Here is an 18,629-nt window from a genome sequence, read left to right as displayed (position 1 = left end):
TGCCAGGTTGCTGTTCCCAGCACGAACTCAGGTCTTCCTTCAGGCTGCCACCCCCTTAGGGCGCTCTGATTTAAGCCGATGTGCTGAAACGAACGGGACGGAACAGAATCCGGTTCGCCCCAATCCACGCGGCCGTTTTCACTGGATAAACCTGGATAAGGCTGCAGGTTTCTCTTTCGCCGGGCACCATGTCTGCAAAACGTTGCTCCCGCCCTTGCACTGGAACAGGCCCACCCGTTTTGCTCTGCGGTCCCCTTCTGCAGCGCCAAAACGAAGCAAGGTTGCTCGTGGGACAAAGGTGCCCTGTGAACACAGAGGGTCTTTAACATGCTGGGGGTGGGGGGGGGAGAGAGAGAGAGAGAGAACCTCTGCTGTGTGAGATGACTCTGCACTTTCTTTTGTACAACGAAGCAAAGAGGCAAACACGTGGAGGGAAACCAGAGCCGCCCAAGGGGGAAAAAAAGGCTGTAAACATCATTTGGTTCCTTGCTTCGGTTAGGAGAAAAGGATACAACGGGCAAAACGGGTGAGGTCCAGAGTAAGGGTTTGCAACGTTTTGATCATCTTTGCCAGGGGCATTTGAGGAACAAAGATTTGCCCAAGGGACTAAGCCTCGTCCAGCCATAGCTATGGGTAAAATAGAGACGTAGATGACACAGCAAACTGGGACCAGCTCAGTTTCCTGTTAGCAGCAAAGGGTGGCCAGCGCCTCACCCGCTTTTTCAGTAGCTGTCTTTTTTTCTTTTTTAAAGGTCTGCTGCAAAACTAAAATGAAAAAACAGCAGTGGCCCAAATCGGATCAGATCCACCAATGCATGGGATGGGGGAAAGGCATTCCCCTCCCCACTCCCCTTGGAGGAGTATGTATATGGGGGGGGGGGGGAATAGAAATAGGAGAAAAAGGGATGCAGCTAGAATGGGCCCGTTTTTCTAACCACTCCAGCCTCCCAACTCTTCTGTTGGGAGGCTGAAAGGGAGCAATAATTGCAGATGACTCTTTCCATCCAGGTGCAGATGATACAGGGGACCAAGGTTAAAATTAGCGAACTAATGACTGACCTTGGTTAGAACATAGCTTGACCTGTCAGGCCTGACAATGGGTCGGCTTAGCGAGCTGTGCAAATGCTGAATTTCTTGGGGTGTTAGCTGATCCTCCTTGATGGTGTTACAAATGCTCTTTCCTCTTGCACTTCCCTCATTTTATTTCTGCTCATTTTTTTTTTTCAACCACAGAAAAGACCAATAATCCATAGAGGAATACAAGTAAGGTAAACATACATACAGGAACAGCTTTATGTAAACTCACAATTAACCGGCTTGCGCTCCAGACATCCAGTTATGTGGCTGGTTTAAAAGGCGACATCTAAGCGGTTGTGTGTCTATCTGGGAAAACGCTGACAAGCTAATACAGTGCAAGACATGATGTGAACCTATCACAGTGTGGTGGTTTGAATTTTATCTTCTTTTTCAGTTTCTTCTCTTTTTTTATTTTGAAGGCAACAAGCTACATTTCTTCTTTGATCACAAAGGCATGGTACAATCAAGAGTTTAGGAAGGCATGAATTAGGACTGAACTAGAATGTAATGCATTCATTGCTAAAATGTAATGTATGACTGAAATGTAGATGACTGTGCACAGAAATAATAACTAGGACTTAAAGTTCACAGAGGCAAAGGTGGCCAGTTAATTTTCCAAACAAACCATGGTCTTAGAATGTAGTGTTATCTATCACGATGTGCAAATTTAGAAATGCTGACTAGGATGTGTTTTAAACTTCACACAAAGGTGGCCAGTTAATTTCCCAACCCGACTACTGCAAGTAAAGTATCAGTTTAAATACTTGAGTACTCCAAGTATTAACGTTAGTTCGTTAGTTCGTCCTTCATCTCCAACATCCTCCCCAATTAGCAGTTCCTCTTCAATTACAGTTAAAATTGCTGTAAACTGCTATGAAAAAATGCACCAAAAGAGATGTTTTTTTCCATGAGCCCTTTCACATATCCTAACCCCCCCCCCCCCGATGCCCCCTCCAGTGCAAACCGTCAAATGTGCACAAATTGTTTTGAAAATTTGACAGGGCTCAAATCCAAAAGCAACCTTGGGGGGGGGGGGCGGTCGCAAATAAGGGGAGGGAGCCACCCCCAATTATTACTGTATCCCCCATAATTTTCCCCATTTCCAACCCTGATTCTGCTGCACAATTGAACCCATTCCCCTTGAACTGATTAACCCAGGCATCAATTTAGCGGTCATTTGGGGAAGAGGCTGACAAGGACACCCCGAAGCTTTTTGCATGGATTGTGTGAGCCTCTCTGGGTTCTGTTTGTGGCTCCACGGATGTGGTCCTTGCTCTCTTTGCTTCTCTTGTGCACGCCTCTCTTTTTGTCTATCCGGCGTGAAGACAAACACCATTCCACGGAGCGACTGGGAGGATCTGCTGGGCGTTCATCATTTCGGCACCTTGTCACCCTGCATAAGTCCCCAGAAGGCAGGGCAGGGGCACCGTGGCTTCTCAGTCAGAGCCTTTTCATCTCGGTAACTGTTGAACCTGTGCTCAGACATGTGTAAACTTGCCAGGGACGGGGAGAGGAGAAGGAGAGCCCCAGAGAATGCAGTTACATTAAGACAGTTCGAACGGAACACAGCATGCTGAGAAAGAGGAGTGTGTTACTTCTTTCACAGGGGAGAGGCCCACCGTGTTAAACAACGGAGAGGCTGCGCACACGAGCAGAGATACAGAAAAAGCAGGCATTGGCCATCTCCCTTTCTCCCCACCCGATTGCAAAATACGAAAGGGAAGGTGGGGCGGGGGGGGGGAGAAAGCGAGCTATGGCTTGAAGCAAATCGTGCCAGGCGGAGGTTTGGGTAGAGCAGGAATTCCGAGTTTCTGCGTTGCGCACGCCACAGCGGTAGAAACCCTGGCCCTCCAACCCCGAAGCCCCAAACTTGCAGAGAACGGATCGCTAAAGGAGGTGATTTCATGCAGCCCCCAGAGACAGCCTTGTCCTTAGCGAGAGGAAGAAGGAAAGGGTGTTGCTGTTGTTTTGGCAAAAAGCCACCGCGAGGTTGTTAAAAGCCATCACGCTTCAGCAGGGGAGCTCCAGAGGTGGGCCCACGGAGAGAAAAGAAAACTACCACAGGATGCCAGGATGAGGGAGGGACAGGGGAGAAAGAGAATCAACTTCAGCGTCAACTCCTTTGTCGCCCATCAGTGCATCAGTAGCAATGCCTCCTTCAGGACACCGTAACAGGACGAGACGCAGAAGAGCGTAGGTCGTGGGCTGTCGAGTCCCTGGAGAAAAGGAGTGGATGTGGAGGGTCAGTATAGGATCCAGCCCCCCTGGGCCTGGAACCATGCAGCAGGAACTGCTGAGACTGGCCTGGCCCGGCATCCCACCTTGGCCCCACTGTCCAGATTAGGAACAATACACCCTGCAAGAAAGCTGGCGGTTAGGACTGGCGTAATAGTTGCTTGGAGCATCAGGTGCTGGTCTCAAAACGCTGAGCAGGGTCAGGCCTGTTTAATACTTGGAAAACCCAGAACTGTAAGCTAGACTGAGGAGCCTCCAAAAAGAGATGGTAGTGGCAAGCCAAGTCTGGAGCAGGATTTGAAGACTTTCCTTTACCTTCCACTTCAGTGAGGTGCCATCATAAGTTTTGTACCCATGGTCTGGGAATTTGCATTCCCAACATGCTTGGAAGGCAGCAAGTTGGAGGAAACTGTTTTAGGAGGAGGAAACCATAGCTCAGTGGTGCAGAACTCTGAGGTTTCAGGAGAACATGTGCTCCTTGACCATCTTGGGCAGGTCTCCTACAACAATTTCAAAAGTTGCAACACAATTGGAACATTTAATGTGACTGGAAGGTGGGTGGGGGGAATAACTGAATACAACAAAGAGCAATCCTACTCAATTTGAATTATATTTACACCAAATCAAGTCAATTTAATATTTTGGGGTTTTTTAAACATATCCTGATGAAGCTAAGTGTCCTTTCTGCCAGCCAAACAGCATGTTTGTCCATGTCAAGCCTTGCAAGACTGGTAAACTCAGCAAACAAGAACCACCTGTATTTCTAGCCACTAGCAAAGATCTTTATTGCTAGTAGGATAAGGTACTGAACTAATCTTGAAAGTTTGCTCAAGAAATTCTCAAGGTCAATTTATATATATATAGTGTATTGTGGCAGAAACACTCTGAGTCTCTTTCTCTTGCTTCCCCCCTTTCCTGGGTTGAGGTGTCTTTTTTGCAACAAACTGGTTTCCTCCTGTGCATTACTAGGGCCTACTACACATCCCATCATGCTTCATTTCCTTAGCATGGCTCTTGGTTTAGTCTGTAGCCTTACTGCTTGCAGCTTACACTTTGAACCAAGAGCTTGCAATGTCAGGGGTGTTTCTTACCCTTGCTTTTTGACAAACTGCATACAAAGAGAATCTGGATCTGGCCAGCAAGGTCAAATATTCTGTCATGCTAGGAATGTTCAAACTACAGGTGGGACACAGCTGAATTTCTCCACCAAATCTGTGGGCAGAAGAATTCTCCTCCAGAAGAAATAGGACTTTTCCATCCATTACTAGCCCTGAATGTAGCTCCTGTAGGGACCTTGAGGTAGGAGTTCCCTCCAGATGTCTTCCTTGGGATGTAACTGAAGCGTGGGAAGGCTGGGAGGTCATAGACCGCTGAAGAGAGGATTGGACAACGAAAAACAGGACATTCACACACTTTCATTGGTCACCTTATCACAATGTAAGAGCAAGAACACCACACTCAAGAGAATGTCTCCAAAATTCTCTTCTCCCTTGGAATAATTTCTAAAGCAAAACTTCTTTCATCAAAGTCAATGAGATCTGGCAGAAGAAAAAATGCAGGAGATTTTTTTTTAAAGATCAGCCCACCTACTTTCCCCTTGAAACTCAATTGAGCAGCCTCTCCCTTCACTGCAGATCCCTCCAAACTATTAAAGGTTTTCAGTTTTCCACCTCACATGTTTTGGGGAAACAGAAGCCCAAGTTAGAAGGAACGTTTCAGAAAAGCTAAAAAGGCACTCACTCATCTGTGTCTTTCTTGCTTTCCTCAATCTGCGCAATTGACTCGGATCGGAGGCGGTTGGTCACTTCGTATGTGCGTAAAGTGACTCCAAATATGTCTTCGTGGTATCGGTTGTCGTCCTGCAAAATGATGTGTGTGTGTGAATTGAGAGAGAGACAAGGAGGACAGAAATCAGGAAAGGTCTGGTAGCACCTTTTCTGACTAACAAGTTTTATTAAGGCCAAAGGCTAGAGCTCACCAAAGCTTAGACCCTTAAATAAAAATTGTTCGCCTAGAAAGGTGCTACCAGACTCCTCCTGATATTTGGCCACTATAGGCTAACATGGCTCTCCTCCTACAAGGAAGACAGAAAATCTATGCTCAATTACATTTCTGCAGAGTGCAAGAGAGAGATTGGGAAAAAAAAGAGAAGAAGGTATGCAAACACTCTCCCATTTTTAACCTTTATTTTACCCTGTTTCCATTTCCCTCTACTTCCACTGCTGTAACCGCACGTATGAAATATTTGATGGTTAGCTTTTGGAAGGCAAGACCCTGCCTCTGGTAGATGGAGAAGGTTGCTACACGCAATGGGAACAGCAGCTCACCCTCAGCTTGCTGATGAACGCGACGCCTTCCTCTGCGGTCAGCTTCCCCTGCTCCCTAACAATACTTTGGATGGTCTTGAGAACATCTCCAGCCATGGTGACATCACCACACACATAGACATGGCCACCCTCCTCCTTCAGGGCTTTGTAGAGTAAGCTGGCCAATTGCTCCTGCAGGATGTCCTGCACGTATTTCTATAAAAAGGAAAAAGAGAAGAATTTTGTAGCACATTGGGAAAGAGGATAGGTGGTGGCCCTTGGGCCACAGTGTCTGCTGTATTAGTAGGGAAGCAAAAAAAGCTTTTTATAGCTTACTGGGAAGTATGAACTGCCTGGAATTTCATAGGACAGTTCCATTTGGGGTGGGGGTGGTGGACAGGCTCAATTTTAGCCGCCTGAAACAGAGGGTCAATTTCAGGGGGAGAGAATTTGACAAGTATTATTCCTTCTGCCATCTTACTAAGTCGAGAACATACAAAAGCAGCTGAGTAGAGAAATTACATTGCTTCCCCAGATGAATTTGTTCGCCAGATGTGGGAAGCAAGTGGCTGATTTCTAAAAGAAGGTCCCTCTGGCAATACCACCATTCCAAGTATATGGTGGCATTCTTTATTTTAAGAAGACAGGTTCAATATTCCCTTAGGGAATCGTCAGGGGAATCTGCTTGGGGTGGGCTGCGGACAAGGTGGGGTGAATTACCTTTGGTTTATCTGGTTCACGAGAATAGGCTGTGAACAGCTCTTTGAAGACCCCATTGCTCTTGGCCAGCAACGTCTCATCTTTGTAAATGTGATCAATCTTGGACTGTCGGCAACCAAAGACCAGTGTCATGGGACACGGATTCAGCCCTAGTGAGAAGGGGAGATTGGGAGAAGAAGGGTTTTTTTTCCTACCAGTCATCCCAGTGGCATAGATAAGAACCAAGTCCACATTTTTACCATGAAGGGTTAAAGAGATGACCATCTAACCCAGTCGGTATATTGATTCCACGCTGGCTTGGTTCATACAGTCCTCTAAACCCAGGTTAACAAAACACAATAGCTACCTCATATCACGTATGTTGCCTGAACAAATAAATCAGGTTACAGCTCACAGTGATAACCAGGTTTATAAAAACTGTTAAGGCAATAGTTGGGTTCCCACAACACTGTGACCTACAAGCTATCAAATCTCATTTTAGCTTAGCCTACCATGTTATACAAACTCAACTAATGTTCTGGAGAACCCCAATGATCAATCTTTCCTGGCAGTACACAGGTCTTTATCCATGAGATACAACAACTAAAATCAGATCCAAACACTCTTCAGATTATGCTCCAGAATCACACACAAAGAAGAAAGAGAGATCCAAAGAGGATCGCTCTTTTAGCTAACTGATCGCGGAGCAGATGTGTGCCAGAATATATCCCCCCCCTGAAATTAGAATCATTTGCTACTTTTGCATGACTATCCCCCCCCACTTCCCCAAGACCAGACCAACCTTTATATTTGAGATCAAAGAGCCGCTGTTGCCAGAAGCTCCGAAAAGGTGCAATTCCAGTCCCAGGGCCAATCAGAACACAGGGGACCTGGGGATCTTGCGGCATGTGAAATCCAGGCGCTCTGGAGAAAGATAAGAGGAGTTTCACTGTCATCACACAACTTTGCTTCCATCTTCCTGCATCAGGAAGTCATGAAAGGTAGACTACTCTGGAGAGAGAAAATGCTTCCGCTTGGCGCTGCTGAGAAGATTAGAGGAAAACTATGTTCCAGTCTGTGGGATCTTTTTTGGGGGGCGGGGAGGTGCCTTCAAGTCAGTCTTGACTCCTGGAGACTGCCTGGCAAGTCCCTGCAGTTTTCTTGGCAACCTTTTTGGAAGGTTTTGGAACCTTTTTTGCTCTAAGAAAAACAAGTTGAAGAAATACAACAAAGGAAAGTCATTGTTGATTCTTGGCGATTGCCTGGACTAGTCCCTGCAGTTTTCTTGACAAATTTTTCAGAAGTGGTTTGCCCTGGCCTTCTTCTTCCCAGGGCTGAGAGAGAGGGACTGGCCCAGGGTCTCCCAGCTGGCTTCGTACCCAAGGCAGGACTAGAACTCCTGGTCTCCCGGTCTCCTCCAAACTGGCTGTCTTGTGGGATCTAGTTGCACAAAAATCCCAAGATCATTTGGGATCTTGTTTCGTTCAGAGTAACTGAAAATCTATGTATGCTTTTCTTAGGAGTCTTGCTGTGCGCAGTGGAGTTTACTCCCACATAGCCGTGCATGAGATTACAATCCTAAATCAGTCCAGTTTTATGGGCTTTAGAGAATCCGGAAGCGGCTATTCTATTTTAATCCAAAGTAAACCGTTTAATAGCCATCCAATCATTGCATGAACGCACCCGGGGAAAGGGAGCTCCCAGTATCCCTAGGGAATTGGTTCCACTGTCAAAACTTCCTAACGTACAGCCAAAATCTGCCTTTGTAATTTAAGACCATTATTATGTACCCTTGTGCCCACTTGTGGCACCTTTATAGGTACTGGAAGAGGGCTAGGAGCTGCTTAAAAATGACACAAAAATAAAACAGAATAATTCACCGAAAAAAATAACCAAACCTCAAAACGCAATAACATCCTTTTCAAGGCTAAACATACCCAATTCCTCCAATCCCTCTTCGAAGGATATAGAACATCCTCCCTCCTGAGTTTAGGAGGGCCCTGACCCTTTTGGCTGTTCAGAAGGCCTTGAAGACCTGTGTGAAGGGCCCCGTTTCATGGTTGTGCTGACACCGACGATTTTTAAAGATCTCTTGGCTGTATTTATATTTAATTTTCTGTATTGTTTTAATTGCTTGATTGTTTTTATTACCGTTAGCCATTCAGAGTCACTGGTCTGAGATGGGTGACTATATAAATTGAATGAATGAATGAATGAATGAATGAATGAATGAATGAATGAATGAATGAATGAATGAATGATTTCTAATCCTCTGGTCATCCTGTTGGGTCTGAATCTTTTTTGAAGGTTCAGTTATTTGCAGTGCAGAGGGCAACAAATGGTTTGCTTGAGGATCATTCTCGTCTGTAATGCAGATTCTAATCTGACCAAGACAACATCTGGGAGTTTTCAGCCAAAGGCTAAATAAGGGGTTAACTGACTCCTGATGATGTGATCAACACATAATATGATGTGTCTGGAAACTTCAGCAAGATTAAAAACAGACTGAAACCCAAATGGTCTAATTTTGTTTTTGAATCTCCACTTTTCCCCATCTTACCCTCTAACAAAACACGGTACCACTTCATCCTCCTGTATCTGGTTGAACCAGGAAGAACATACTCCATGGTGAATTGGACCTTCCCCATCTAGGAAAAGATGCAAAAGATGTTGGATAATATTTAGATAGATTCTAAAACATGCATATGATCAAAATTGATCTATCATTTAAAAAAAAAACCTCACTCTTCTGATTTCAACTTTCTAATGCTGAAGGTGGATTTAGGGATATAACCTACAAACACTCTAGACAGTGGTACTAGGGGCATTATCAATAGGCTCATAAAGTGTATAAATACTATATTTATAGTATTTGTAAACAAAATCTCCTAAGTACTATATATTAAGGTACTGTGATACTTAATATTCAGTTCCATGCTTTGGAGTGTGTAGGGAGTGTAAGTGAACCACCTGCCTGCAACTTCTTAAAGCAGCTGCATCTTTCTGCTCCAAAGACTATGGGGCTACCTGTCACAGCTACAGCACAATTCTAGGAAAAGATAGAGTTGCATTATGAAGTTGCACACAGGTATTGCATTTGTATCACCTACTCCCTGTGCTCCAAAGGACCCTTTTAGACTCAAATATGAAGCAATGCACAACCCAGATACATATCGTTGTCTGCACTGAAACAAATTATCTTCATTATTACTGCAATATCAGCTACTTGGGTCTATCAAGCAGATCTGTTTGGATAACGTTTCTTCCTTTGGTCTCCTGGTTGCTGTCCACCAGAGGCTTCCTGTCAAATTTGAGGCCAGACATGGCTCCACTCACAGCCTTGCTTGTCATATGCTTTCATCTTTGCATTTGAAATCAAAGAGCTAGTCTCTGCTGAGGACAATGTGCTTGGCAAGATTGCGCCATTATCCTGGACCACAATGGTGACCTTGGGCTTGGTGACAGAGGCTAAGGAACAAAGAGTGTTGATGAGGACAACACCAGGGCTCAGTGAACATCCCAGAGATTTTTCCTCAAAAGTCTTTCACACAAAGATCAGAGGAATAGGACCTAGCAGGAGACACCAATCTGTCCATTTGGAGCTCTCCATGGTGCTGCTTTGTTTGAATGTGCCTTAGGTTCCCTACCATATGTTTCTGAACAGAAATAACCAGCCATTTGTTTTGCAGATCCATCCAGCTTAGTGCATTGCTAAATTCAGCTCTCAAAAGAGGCTCTATAATCATCAGGCCAAGACAGTTTTGTTAATTTGGGGCTCGGCCTGCTTTGTTTGGACCTGACTCTGCTTCCCGGGCCATCCGTAATACGGTTTACCTCTGGTGTGATAGGACACCACCGCCACTGTGAGGTGGACCTCATCCGGGTACATGTCAGGAGAGGAGCTAATGGAGTAGTAACGAGGTTGAAGCAAAGGGAGCTGGGTTAGCAGGAAGGTGGAAGGCATCTGGACTGATGGGAATTCTTGCAGCACTTCTACCATGGTGGGGTTTTTGGACCATTTCCATTCCTCATAATCCTGAAGGCCCTGTATGGAAGGAGAAGGCAGTTAGTTTAGGTCCAGGCAAAAACTGGGGCTTGATTTTCTGAGAGAACGGCCAAGCTGTATGGCTCAGACTGACAGCTTATCGAGTTCGACAAGGTCTTCCCAAAGGGATCAGCAAGAGGCATCTTCTGGTCTAGAAAGGATGCAACCATAACAACAATGTGCTACCTCTGAAAGAAAAAGAATGGTGTTCCAATATCCAGCTTCATCCTCTATGAATCTGTCTAATCCTCTTTTAAAGCCACCCATCTCGGCTCCATTCCCACATCACGGACTTGCATTCAGGATATGGAAGGGGGGCTTCATAAAAACAGGTGCCCGACAAAAATGTCAGTACTGAAAAGTCAAAATGGTGAATCCGTAATTCTGTGGATGACCCCTCCATCTGGGGGGTGGCTTTGCACACAGGACAACAATCAGCAACCCAACTGGGCAGGTCAGCCAGGAATATTATGTGCATACCACACACACTTTGAGTTTTGAGACAACGGGTAAAGCATCTTGCGTGTCTGCCCCACACGTACCATTCTGGACCCCACCCCAGACAGAGACGTTCCAGCAGCCCTATACAATATACCCTATAATCAGGGTCTGGGTTTGCACAAAATGCTGAGTGACAAAGTAGGTGCACGGGCTGTTTGGTTAGCTTCGAGTTTGATGTAAGTGAAACCTCAATTTATTACACCTTAATATAATGGAAAAAAATTCTGCTGAGATTTGCATCATGACCTCATGATGCAAAGGACACAGGTTACACAATTATGTCAAAATGTATGCCACTTGCATCAATTTAACCATTTACACCAATCTATTCCATTTGCATAATGATTCCATTATGCAAATGGTATCATTTGTTTGATGATGTCATCGCATGAATGACATAACCAGGCATGCTACTCTCTAATTTATGGGCATTCATAAATGTCACCCACTCCCATAATTAGTCCATTCAATCAAGGCTTCACTGTAAACTTAGAAAATGGATTCCCTCAGTCACTAAATTGGGTGAAGACAAATTATTCCAGGAGAAATGGCATGATCCAGGGAATGGAATCACCTTTTACAATGTGTCCACCTGGCTGGAGACAGGTCAGAGAAGACGGCATAATTATGCAGAGCATAATTAATAATAATAATAGTAATAACAATAATAATAGTAATAATAAGGCTTAAACATTACAATTGACACTTCTCAATGTCTACGTTCCATCATTCATCCTTCCACCACCTTCTTACCATGCTAAGAACTTGGAGCCGCTTCTTCTCTTTCTCGTTGGTGGCCAGTAAGGCAAACTGCTGCAGCAGAATTGGCGTGGGAGGGGTGGTGATGTCCAGATAATATTTGAATGCCTGGAAGATGGTACAAGAAGGAAGGCGGTCCTCATCTGTCCAGTTGCTGATGACACCTGCAGGTTCAAACCCCATGTCACAAGTTCACGTTAGGTTCTGCTTTGAAGGGCTCACATGTTCGAGAGCTCTCTATGCACTGATGATGTTATCTAGCATGGTAAAAAAAGATCTGCAGGAAAACAACCAAACCCAGACACCACCAAGAACCCAACAGTTGAATCCTGAGCTACAGATATTCCCTACTACTGGCCTCTATTCAGAAAGCTCATAGGTTGACCAATTCTGGGCTGTTCAGATGGAAATCACTGAAGTGGTAGAGGGAATGAAAGGAGCCAGGTCTCCTATTAAAACTGAGGAGAGTTACCTGCCTTTTAGAATTGCTTCTAAAATATGCCTGTGCCTCTTATGCATCAAACATTTTATTATAGTCCAAGTCCAAATCATAAAAATTAAAACAACCAGATACAAACTGAGAATACAATAACATCTCAATAATTGAGTTGCCTGCTTCTGTTGTTGAGTCTCAACAAAACGAAACCTTATGACTTGGGTACAGATTTTAGCTATTATATAGGTGATTTCAGTGTGCTTATTTTTTAGGAAAAATTCTAAATTACCAGTGATCTGAATGGCCAGTCCAGTCTATCTATTAAGGGTTGAATTAGTTGGGAGCACAATTCCTTGTAAAATGACTCTGGAAGACATATTCTAAGGTTTCATCTTAGAGGCACAGGACATATTGGCTACAAAAATGTTGGCTGATTATAATGCTATGCATCTCCTATCTAGCAGATCTTTATATAGAAAGCTTGGAAATGTTATAAAACTAAATGGAAAACACTTGAGCTATAAGTAGTAAGAAACTGGCATGTTTCCACTTAAGGTACTGGAGAAAAAATAACAAAAAACATAGATTAATAACAAATAAATCCACATCAAAGACACTTTGTAAAGAGAAAATGAATGGGAAAACAAAACATTTTCCTTAAGTGTAGAATTTACATCATTAATTTATTTTTAAAAGTTAAGTCTGTTTTTAAAAATTTAAAATAATGAGGCATAAGTGATAATTTCTGTGTGGATTATATGTGAACTAAACAAAGTCCCATTCTGTAATAATTGGGCAATATCATTTCTATCATTTGGAATGGTAGACTTTACCATGTGTAAGATAAATTAATTTTAATGTTAGCAAAACATGAGGCAACTCTTCCAGACTGATTATTTGTTACTTATTTTTGTACTGCTTTCCTTTCTTCTTTTTTTTAAATTGTAATTCTAATTTTTTACTTGTCAAAAAAAGAAAAAAAGAAGAATGAAACAACAGCTCCCACCTAAAGCTGTCGTTCTCTCTTCCAAAAGTTCCACTTTCACTAGCTGGTTGGTGGGAGGAGCATCTTCCAGCCTTTCAATCAAGGTGTTAACTAAATCTTCATGGTTCCCCGGAAATACTCCAAGATGATCTCCGGGCAGGTAACGCAACCCTTGCTGCCCGTTGGTGTGAAGCCGCAAGAAGATTGTGGAGCGGCTGAAACAAGGGAAGGTTCAGAGCGCACAAAATTTCTGGGTGCAGACACCTGCAAGATTTTGTTACTGTAACCTTACAATAAAGTTAGAGTTAGTACCTCTGGGTGTGCTTCTTGGCTGGACTACCTTGCAAGGCTGACAACACTCTTGCAAGTCAGAAAGTACAGCTCTCCTTGCTTGCCTTTACAGTCCAAGAAACTAGGGAGGGTCCCTCCTGAGACGTTTCCCATGCCCCCATTCCTTCTGCAGGCTCAACTACCGCTTATCTGTCCATGGCCTAGTCTGCAGCTCTTCCCTCTGTCTCCCAAGGTCATTCCCACAGACCATTACAATGGCTTGGTTCATAGAAGGCCATCCAAGCAAGCAAAGCTAGTTTTCCACATCTTGAAATGTGAGCAATATGCTTTCATACCTTAAAAAGCTGCCTCAAGGAAGACCAATAAATCTGGACTCTAACATTACTTTCAGAACACCACTGGCTGCCATGTCCCATGAACGGGATGGCGTATCTGTGACAGGGATCTCTGATCTGTACCAATCCATCTTTTGCTTGAGCCAGGCCTACATCTAATGATGGCTAAACATTATCTTCATATTCAGAGGTCAGGGCATCACTGCACACCCGTGGCTGGGAACAATAAGGACACAGGCTATAGTTTTTGTGCCCCACTGGTGAGCTTCCAATTGGCCACTTTTGAAAGCAGGATGTAGGAGTCCTTGCAAAGCTCTTCTTATGCCCTTTTTGAGGTAGATCTCCTCCCACAACTCCTACCTGGAGTTTGGGCTTTGAAGATTCTGACGTGCCAGAAGCCGAGCAGCATAGACTCGTTTTTTGTGAATGCTGTATAAACCTGAGAAGGAAAGGGCATTCATAAGTAACAGGAGCACAGTAGACCACTATCAGACAATTTCTAAAGGCTTCCTGAGGTGAAGAGACCCCAGCCTGATACAAGGGGGAGGACAGCAAATGCCCAGATGTTGCTTGCGCCCAATCCTCTCCTACCTGGCGATCATCAAAACCTGCCCCATTGTCAGTGCTGTAGCTGTGCCTCATTTGGGCTTCCAAAAAGGTGCTTCAGAGCCCAAGGAGATGTGTGGAGCATTCGTCCACAACTTTCTTTCTCAGAGTTGCACAACTTCTTTAAGGAATCGCCGCTTTGTTCATGCCTTGTGGGCTCCAAAGCACCTTTTGGAAAGAGCGGGAATCACTGCAAGAGTGAATACAACCATTAAAAAAAGCAACCCAGGCAGTCCAACTAAGACTCAGCTGAAACTTGTCCTTCAATCTTTCCCCAGGTTTCCCTCCCTTGAAAAAACAGATGTCTGTTTCTCCATCTTATCTGCAGAAATGTCTTTCTAAGATCTTTTGGCTTGGAGGCTGACTTGATGGTGGGTGGAAGGGGTTATCGCCAGCGGTGTTATTTTCTGCTTCACGCCCTTCCATCACGCCACCTTCCCTGACTGCCCACAGTACCCAATCTGGGAACAAGAGAGAGAGGTTTCCTCACAATGTCCTCCACTGGGATTCAATGGAAGTGGGAGAAGCTAAGGGATCTGCAGACGCTGGAGAAATGATGGAGCAAGAGAAGAAAGGATCCCCACATGTTCCTTTTGCCTAATGGGAGGAATGGCACTGCTGCCTCAGAATGATGGCATCTGGAAGACAGCAACTTGGGGAAGCCCACAACAATACCTTGGGTCAGCTCTGGGGCCTCAGCAACATAGGTCAGCCGGAACTTGCTTCTCTTCCAGCTTCGGTCGTTGCTGATGAGAGAATTATTGGCTTTTTCGATGTTGACGTCATCTCCCACACAGAACACGTCACATGCTGCCTGCAGGACACACCAAGCACTCAAGGCAAAGCCAAGAAGAGGGGGGGAGAAGTATCCCACCAGGCCCCCCCACAAAGGAGGACTCAGAAAAATGAGGAATCCCAAGTGTTGGAGAATCCCCAGAGGTCCCTTTGCTGATGCTCAGCCTCTCCGCATGTGGAATGAGAGAGAACGAGGTTAATCAACTGGCAGAACAGGGATGAAACTTACCTGGGAGTAAGAATCCCTGAACTCAGTGGGGTTTCCTACAGAGTAAGCATGCACAGATTTCCTTGTGCTGGCCACTCACCCAGAGGTCTCTATTCATTTGTTTCGCTCCTGCACATAGAAATGCGGAGTACTCCAGGCCTGACTGTATATTTGTCCTGGGTCTGCCCCTTTTTTCAAACAGGGTGTCTGGCCAGAGTACATATGCACATATGCACACAGGGGCAGTTTCAGAGCTGGCGACCCCCGTTGAAAAGAAAGGGACAGCGAGCGATGGTTTTTACTTTTTTCCTGTGTACTTTTCCTCTTTGGGGGATTCCCTTAAATTGAGACATCTTCCTCTGGAGTAAAAATGGCATTTTCCAAGGCAGGGGATTGGAAAATGTCTTTGCTTCATCCCAGCAGACTGACTGAGCAAGGCTCTTTATTTGTTCAACAGGGTTTGAGCACGTGTATCCTCCGTATTTTTGCTTTTCCACGGGAAAGTGTGCCCTAAACCCCCCTGAATCTGCAAACATGCACAAAACCTCTCCCTGCTTTTGAAACACACACAGTCGATTTTCTTCCATGCTTGTTTAGGAAGCTGCTGACCAAGGTGACACTTGGTGACTGTGTCGCGCAGAGGCTGATACACTCTCTTCAAAGCCTCTCCTCTCCAAGATATAAAAACAAGTAACATCAGATAAGTGTAGGTTACCTTGAAAACTTTCTTGGCCCATGTTCTGAAGGATTCCTCCTGACCACACAGTTCATCCCCCTCGCCCATCCTCAGGATGCGTTCCCCTCCCAGCTCTTCCAGGAGCGTGTCCACCGCACGGGCAAAGGCGCAGAAGTGAGGGTAAGCCCGTGAGCCCAACCCAAAGACAGAGAACCTGCAAAGAAGCAAGCCGATGCAGAAATGATAGCAAGCCTCTGGAATCCAAGCAGAGCCAGCGTGGAGGCAGGAAGAACACAGTTTGCCTCCAAAGCCAAACTACAGGTAGTCCTCGACTTATGACCACAATTGAGACTGGAACTTCTGTCACTAAGTAATGTGGTCATTAAGTGAGTTGCACCTGATTTTACAACCTTTTTTGCCACAGTCATTAAGCAAATAATTGTGGTCATTAAGTGAACCACACAGTTGTTAAGCAAATCCGGCTTCCCCCATTGACTTTGCTTGTTGGAAGCCCCCTGGGAAGGTTACAAATGGCGATCATGTGATCCTGGGATGCTGCAACCATCATAAATACATGCCAGTTGCCAAGGGCCCGAATTCTGATCACGTGACCATGGGGATGCTGCAATGGTCATAAGTGCAAGGACTGGTCATAAGTCACTTTTTTCAGTGCTGTTGTAACTTCGAACAGTCATTAAATGAGTGGTTGTAAGTTGAAGACTATTTGTAATGTCATCCTTGCCTCCAAGACCACCACATTTGAAAGATTGTGGGTGAACATCTGAATTGGCCTGTTCTCCTTCACCCCCAGTTTGCTCAAGAGGCTGGATTTCTGCAGCCACTCACAGCTTCTCTGCTCACCTGACGTTGGCCAGAGGACCAGTACTCTCAAAGTTGTCCCTGGCTTCGGGTCCATCGATAGAAGATTTCCGAGCATCCGAATATGAGGAGACACTGTTGAAGCGTACTTTGTAGCTTCTGCAAACAGGATGGAGAATTAAAGCAACCGGGCATTGAAAATTTTTTTTTTAAAGCATTTGCAAGAGGCTCTGAACTCATAGGAAAATGTAGCAATTCTCCCCTATTTTATGATTTCCTGACTAAATCTGATTTCACCATCTTATATCCTTGGGGTGCAGAACTCATCTTGGAGCATCACACCAGCACCTGCCTGCAGGTGGAACCAGGAAAAAGCTAAATTTGATCTATTCGCTGAGATTTAGACTCAGTCAAAACCACTTAAGGTTAAGGTTATTACTCTCCAGTCATGATTTTAATAATTTATCCCTTTTGCCACATTAACAATTACAATGTGGAAGTCTCTGGGGACTGCTACGTCTGCTTATCTGGAGGTAAGCATCCTTGAACTCAATGGGACTTGCTTCTGAGTAGGTATGTGTAAGAATGCTCTAATTTTTATTTAAAATATTTACATTTTTAAAATTTATTTAAAAATAATAAAAATTATTTCAATTATTTAAAATAGTCCTATCCTGTCCAAATTCTAAGGCCACGAGGCCCACTAAAACAATTAAAAGCAAAATCATCATAAATTGTCAATGATATCTTAGGATTTTTTTAAAAAGAAAAGGCAGCAAAATAGAGTAATAATTTTTAAAAAGGGGAAAGGGAGAGAAATCATTTTGCCTCTAAAATGAGTGTAAGGAATTGACCCAAGAAACTGGTCAAAGAAATGTGGTATAAACCTGACATCTGGTGGCAGATCGATGTAATTATGAAGCTTTTTAAAAAAAGCAATTTATAGGATATGTTTGCACATTTTTACTACCCTCACAAAAGGACTTAATGGCTGGATTTGCACAGCACGATAAGCTGGGGTAGTTTTTCTGCATTTAGCATGTTGTAGGAACCCCGTTAATTTATGGTTCAATGTAATTTGGAAATCCCCAAAAATGTTTAATCAGGGAAAGAGTTGCGGTGTGAGTGCAGCAACAGAGAGAAGAGAGGGTATTCCAGAAGAGAAATGTAATGCTCATTTTCTGTTGAAATTACAACTCTGTGGCTAAGTGAATTCTCCCATTTTTCCCTACTGCTGTCCACACAATTACAAGCATTAAGAGTTGACCAGCAACAGTTTCCCTTAAACCAAGAAGCTGAACTAGATGGATCTTAGATCTGGGTTAGGAAGATACGTGTCTGTTTCCTGGAATCAGGAAAGTAGTTTTTTTTGGGGGTGGTGGTGGAGGGGAGCTGGAATTTCCAGTTGCCAAATCCCAATTTAGTCAGCCTTCGCCTATCCCTAAAAGCAGAGAAATCTTGCTGTAATCTCCGTTGTTTCTGCACATCGCAACTTATTATTTTGCAAATTGCTGCTTCTTCTAATGAGCCCCAGACAATAGGCAGTTTAATGCACGTAATAAAAAGGAGTGTGATGGGGCTTAATCTCCTTCGCTATTAGCAAAGCCCCCCGTTCCACAAGCTGCAATTACAAACTTAGCGAGTCTCCTGGTGAAACTTAGAAAAGAGTTATTTTAGGATCTTTATCTGCCAAAAGGAGAGGTACGTCAAAGTCTTCTATTCATCCAGGAAATCTGCAAATGGATGGGAGCTGACTGTCCTCTGACAGCCTCTCCCTGGGCCAGCACGTAGGAAGGAAGCAAGAAAAATCAAAGAAACTGTTCCAAGTTGCAAAGGAATTCTATGAAGCAACCTGG

At 44.4% G+C, this 18,629-nt stretch overlaps 1 protein-coding gene across 2 annotated transcripts in view; it reads right to left on the bottom strand.

The window, feature by feature from the left end:
• Nucleotides 1–869: 869 nt before the first annotated feature.
• NOS1 (nitric oxide synthase 1) overlaps nt 870–18,629 on the bottom strand; it is a 140,524-nt gene continuing 122,764 nt past the window's right edge. For both annotated transcript variants that reach the window (XM_088136638.1, XM_007423536.3), the window contains exons 17-29: nt 16,816–16,932; nt 15,994–16,168; nt 14,951–15,089; nt 14,030–14,108; nt 13,065–13,258; nt 11,617–11,786; nt 10,152–10,362; nt 8,878–8,965; nt 7,120–7,241; nt 6,339–6,487; nt 5,640–5,834; nt 5,053–5,171; nt 870–3,293 (exon numbers count right to left, since the gene is read on the bottom strand). In XM_088136638.1, coding sequence (XP_087992764.1) covers nt 3,236–3,293; nt 5,053–5,171; nt 5,640–5,834; nt 6,339–6,487; nt 7,120–7,241; nt 8,878–8,965; nt 10,152–10,362; nt 11,617–11,786; nt 13,065–13,258; nt 14,030–14,108; nt 14,951–15,089; nt 15,994–16,168; nt 16,816–16,932 — 1,816 coding nt within the window. In that variant the 3' untranslated portion in view covers nt 870–3,235. The remainder of the gene's footprint in view (nt 3,294–5,052; nt 5,172–5,639; nt 5,835–6,338; nt 6,488–7,119; nt 7,242–8,877; nt 8,966–10,151; nt 10,363–11,616; nt 11,787–13,064; nt 13,259–14,029; nt 14,109–14,950; nt 15,090–15,993; nt 16,169–16,815; nt 16,933–18,629) is intronic.

Source organism: Python bivittatus, unplaced genomic scaffold, assembly GCF_059951505.1.
Source record: "Python bivittatus isolate LINGU-HERP-01145 unplaced genomic scaffold, Pbiv_v1 ctg000110_np1212, whole genome shotgun sequence".
Taxonomy (NCBI): Eukaryota; Metazoa; Chordata; class Lepidosauria; order Squamata; family Pythonidae; genus Python; species Python bivittatus.
Note: the sequence above shows the minus strand (reverse complement) of the source record. Positions and strands in the feature narration are given on the sequence as shown.